Source organism: Chiloscyllium punctatum, chromosome 30, assembly GCF_047496795.1.
Source record: "Chiloscyllium punctatum isolate Juve2018m chromosome 30, sChiPun1.3, whole genome shotgun sequence".
Lineage (NCBI taxonomy): Eukaryota > Metazoa > Chordata > Chondrichthyes > Orectolobiformes > Hemiscylliidae > Chiloscyllium > Chiloscyllium punctatum.
Window position 1 is genome coordinate 19893003 of NC_092768.1, and position 4883 is coordinate 19897885.

General features: G+C 47.9%; 1 protein-coding gene across 1 annotated transcript; it reads right to left on the bottom strand.

Annotated features, from left to right (window-relative positions):
* Nucleotides 1-533: 533 nt before the first annotated feature.
* LOC140455232 (tumor necrosis factor-like) lies at nt 534-4507 on the bottom strand. Its single transcript, XM_072549957.1, has 4 exons — nt 4034-4507; nt 3261-3321; nt 2765-2830; nt 534-2238 (listed from the first exon to the last, which is right to left on the bottom strand). The coding sequence occupies exons 1-4, from the start codon at nt 4208-4210 to the stop codon at nt 1826-1828; spliced, it is 717 nt and encodes a 238-aa protein (XP_072406058.1). The 5' UTR covers nt 4211-4507; the 3' UTR covers nt 534-1825.
* Between the last annotated feature and the right edge of the window lie 376 nt (nt 4508-4883).

Sequence of the window (4883 nt, forward strand, 5' to 3'; positions counted from 1 at the left end):
GCCTATGTGCAGAAAGTGGGAGAAACATGAGCCAGTGTATTTGTTCAGGTATTTTCAATTTGTCATCCACATCTCATTGAAAGAGACAGGAGGCTTATGGGTAGGTCACATGACTTTCTCTTTATAATTTCTTCTTTCAAACTCTGGATTCCCTCTCTAAGATTCCCAATCTCCTCTCCCGACAAGATTACCAAGATCTGGTTTTGTTATCTCAGATTTACAATCTCCCAATCCCATAAAGTTGCCCAGCTCTAAACTGTCTATCCCAAATTCCCAGTGTGATAATCAATCAAACAGTCAGTTGGAACAGAGTAGAAAGTGGACCCTCTCATTTAAACACTGTCCAGGAACATCTCCAAACCCAAACCAATGTACAACAGCCAGAAGGAAACATTAGACACTCTTCAAATAATTTTATTAATTTCTCTTTATGTTTGCAGACATAAATATTAATATAAATAATATAAATACAACCATTGATAAATAGAATTAAATAATAACTTATATCAATCTGAAATATCTTAACATTGACAATATCATTGTCACTAAAGGACACCTATAGAACAGATGTTACAGTTTTACACAAACACTCAGGTTGGTCTATGAGCTGCAATTAAATTTCAGTGGTCCCTCATTCGAGACAGAGAATCTCTCGGCATGCAGCGACAATCAGATTTATTACTGGGATCTTACTGTGCATTACCCAGTCTGAAGGGTGACCAATGGAGAGTACAAGGTACAAAGGGAAGGTAACATTGCCATGAAGGAACAATCTCAATCATTCCCCTTGGATCAGAGCAGCAAACAATCCCCTCCAACATTGACTAGGACGAAGCTGTAGGAGCACAATATCGTCCCATCAGATCAGGAACAGGCCAACATTTAGTGAGCCAACATCTTGGTGTTTGCTGAATGTTCTGTCACCATTTGAATTGCAGTGCTGACCATATGGACTCAAGGGAGGGAAGATTCTGTGAAGAATTGACCAATCACATTGTCGAGGTAGAAAGCCAATGCCCAGCTGAGAACGTGCTTTGGCATTCCTCACCCAACAGCGAACTCAATCAACTTGCTTCATTTTTCACAAAGATAGCAGTGATCCTTTGGAATGTAAATCAATAATGAGGAATAGACCATACTCTACAAGGACCAGTACATGGTCTCAGGGAATAATCAGTCTGAATATCAGACCCAGGATCCTGGATTTCATTTTCACTCCAGGGATAGACAAACAAATTTCTACCTGAGGAGGACAAATTCAAATAAAGTGAGCAACAGAAAACACAATTTAAATAGGAAATAAATTATACGATCTGTGAGGCTTTGTGTTCATATCAATCAGAAACAGCAGATTTGGAATGCAATTTCTGAACAACTCTCTTCACATTGTTCCAATCGAATTCACTCACCCAACAGGATCAATGTTACACAGCAGTGAAGCACCTCCACCTGGGCCCAGTGTTAAAGGGATGTTAGAAGCAGGGACATTATAGTGACAGGTGGAGGCCAGTAAATCCATCAAACCTAGATGTTAGCTGGAGACAAGCACAGATTCCCTGACCAATACCATTCTGTGCTTTGTACAAAGCTGAAATTGCATCACTGAAAATTTACTCTGATACTTCACTGCACCACCAATCCTCAAAGCCACACACATCTGACACATTCTGTTGTTGCAAACTCTTGAAATCAAATACAACAGAAATTAATCTAGTTTGTGCACAATTAACAATAAGAAGACAATGTGTCTTTGTCAGTTTGCGATGAATTTCAATTTGAAATTCTTGATCAGTCATTGATAATCAATGTGCATGTTCCAGGAAAATTATACAGCAAATATTCCAAAGAAAGTCTTCCCTTCGGCTGTGTCTACATATCCCGTTGTCTCCTCGTTAACCCTGGAGAAGATCTGATCTCCCTCCAGGAACTCAAAGATGGCTCCCTGGTAGGAGGTTTTGTACCAGGGCTCCTTGCGTTGGTGAGAGTGGCAGGCGGATTTGGTGGCTTTCAGTAGAATGGCTTCCTCGGGATAACTTGGCGACAGCTTGGTGAGTTCGTGGCTCAGGTAGACAGCCTGGGGCTGACACTCCATGCTGTGGAAGACCACCTGGGTGTAGACAAAGTACTGTCCAGGCCTCTTGATGATGAGATGGTTGTCCCTGAACTCCAGGCCCTCGGTGAAGGTGGAATCACTCTCATTTTGCCAAATCACGGTCCCTCCTTTGCTGGTTGGGGAAGCTGAGGGGGCAGGGGTGGGAGAGAGAGAGGGAAGACACCATGAGGATCAAACAAAGAGAAATAACTAGCCCGCATTGACGTAGCACCAGGATATCGTGGATACGGTAAAGCACTTCACAACCAAGGAGGTGTTACTGAAGGAGCAATTGTATTATTTCAGGAAATGGAGCCATCACTTTGTGCACAGTAAGATCCCACGATTTACCATGGGAAAGAAACTGGACGGTCTGCATCTTAATTGGAAACTGAGCTCCCTTGTCACCCTGATCCATGGAGAGGCCGGTCACAGTAGGATTTCATCTCTGATGCCTGTGCTGCTGTCTCTGTGTTCAGATGAACCAATTCACACCACAACCCCTTCTCTTTGCCCAGGACCCTGTTATCTCCCACTCTCCTCCTCCAATGCTCTCTCCACATTGCATTATTGATAAAGAGAGTTAGCACCTTCCCAACCCACCCCTGCACCCTCCCAGCTGCTGGGGCCTATTCTCTCGAGGATGCTGTCACATTGAGAACAGTTGTGTACCTGTCAGGTGAGCTGCGATTCTCGGCCGGGGGTCACTCCCCACCTGCTTCATGAGAAGGGGCAAACCTGGAAATGGAAAAGACAAAAACTCAGACCCTGCTGGATCACCCACAGAGCACAGACTGACAGACACAGAGAGAGGGAGGGGAGGGGGGGAGGTGAAGGAGGGACAGATAGACAGGTGGGCTCATGAGAGGAAAGAGTGTATGAGAGCCAAATGGAAAAGGCTGGAGAAACTCAGCAGGTCTGGCAGCATGTGTGGGAGGAGACTCCGAGAGAACATCTCGAATCCAGTATTGCTGCAATCTGAGAGAGTTTGTGGGAAAGACTGAGAGGGAGTCAGGAAAACAGACAAATCGCTCAAGGACAACAATGATAAAGGGAGAATGGTGCAGCAATGTTAGGAAAGATATTGATGAAAATATTAATGAGGAATGTCCCAGAGGGTGAGGGAGAGATGGGTCCGAGAAACAGCACTGATCCTGACAGCACTTACCGCTGGTCTGAGCCGCTGTTGTCAGTGAGGGATGGGAGACTTCCAGCTTTGATCTCGAACCCTGAAGGAATTCAACAAGAACAAGGGTTAAGATGTGAAATTGACTCGAGATTCCGCTCCACCGAACAGGAGTTGGTGCCCAACCCAGGGCTGCGGCTGGGTGGGCTTTAGGGACCACCCGGTGTTGGACAGAAACACAATGTGATCCAGGCGATTGGAGACACTGACTCGGTTGGAGTCCCTGTGTTGGACACTGTCCAGGACAGACAGGCTACCCTGGAGAGCCGGAGTGACCCAGCCAGCCTATTCCCCATCCCCACTGTGTACAGACACACGCTGACCCCATACAGACTGGCTGAGTGACCCTCCCCCAGCCCACCCCCGTCACTCTCAGAGGGACAGCTGCCAGGCTCTGCTTGTCCTTTAGTAGCGCCGGCAGCACAGACTGAGAGAGCCGCCTTTATCCGGCGGCTCCCATGGAACAGGGAGCAGTTCCAACAGTTCCCTCAGCTCAGGCTGGGCACTGAGCAGGGTCCTGGGGGAAAATCGCTCTCGCTGTTGGAGAGACTGCAGTTAAAGGGCCGGCCTGGCTGAAGCGCTGGGGGTCAGTTTGCTGTTTCGCTGCAGAGTTGCAGCACGAACTGAGAGTGAAATCCCTTCAACAGCTTGAAGTGCCCGCTTCCAAACAAGTCCCTGTCCCCGGGGCAATGCAAGCGGCAAGTGGAAGGCGAGCGCTAGTCTCCAAGAACACCCTCCCCAAGGCAGATCCTCACCTGGTTTGGAGAGAGCACTCCAAACTGAAGCAGGAAGAGAAAGGTCGATAGCAGCAACAAGCCGAGGACAGCGAGTGTACACAGAGCCCGCCAGAAACAGCTTGTGTTGGAGCCTGACTCCCTGATGGGCAGCAGCCCCCCATTCTCCAGCTCCAAGAACTTGGCCTCAGTGTCCATGCTGTCAGGGGGCAGAGGGAACTCGCTGGGCTCAGTCTCTCTCGGGTCCACTCAGGCTATGTCTGAGGGTCTCTGTCTCTGTCTCTCTCTCTCTCTCTCTCTCAGGGAGGGAGCTGCCTGCTCTATAACTGCTGCTGCTCCTCACTAAAACCTCTTTATAACCAGCAGCAGCAGCACAGTCACTGCTGGCTGTGATGAAATGGAATGGGAAATCCCCAGGCAGAAACAGCAGCGATTGGAAAGCGATCACTCTCCAGATCGAATGTGGGACTGGCTCTGTCTAACTCTCACCCAACGTGGAACGACAGCAGTTTCTCCCAAAACCGGGACATCCTGTCGGTTACCCAAAGTGGGTCCCAGCAATTCCCCCAGTCTCTCCATGTCTCCCCCATGGGCTCCTGGCTCTCACTGGGAACAATGACAGAGGGAGGAGGTAGAGAGATGGAGGGAGAGCACAACACTAACTTTATTACAGAAATAATCGGTTCTGTCATAGTGTGGGGCAGACCCACCGACAGTGGATAACGAATTAAATGAGAGAACGATCAAGCTGAACAGAAACATACCATGCAGAAAGATGTCTGACTGGTCAGATGGTGGGACAAAACCCGAAAGCAGCAGCAAAGTGAAAATCGAACAGATCTCTCAGGTGGACAAAATGAGAGTCTCTGAT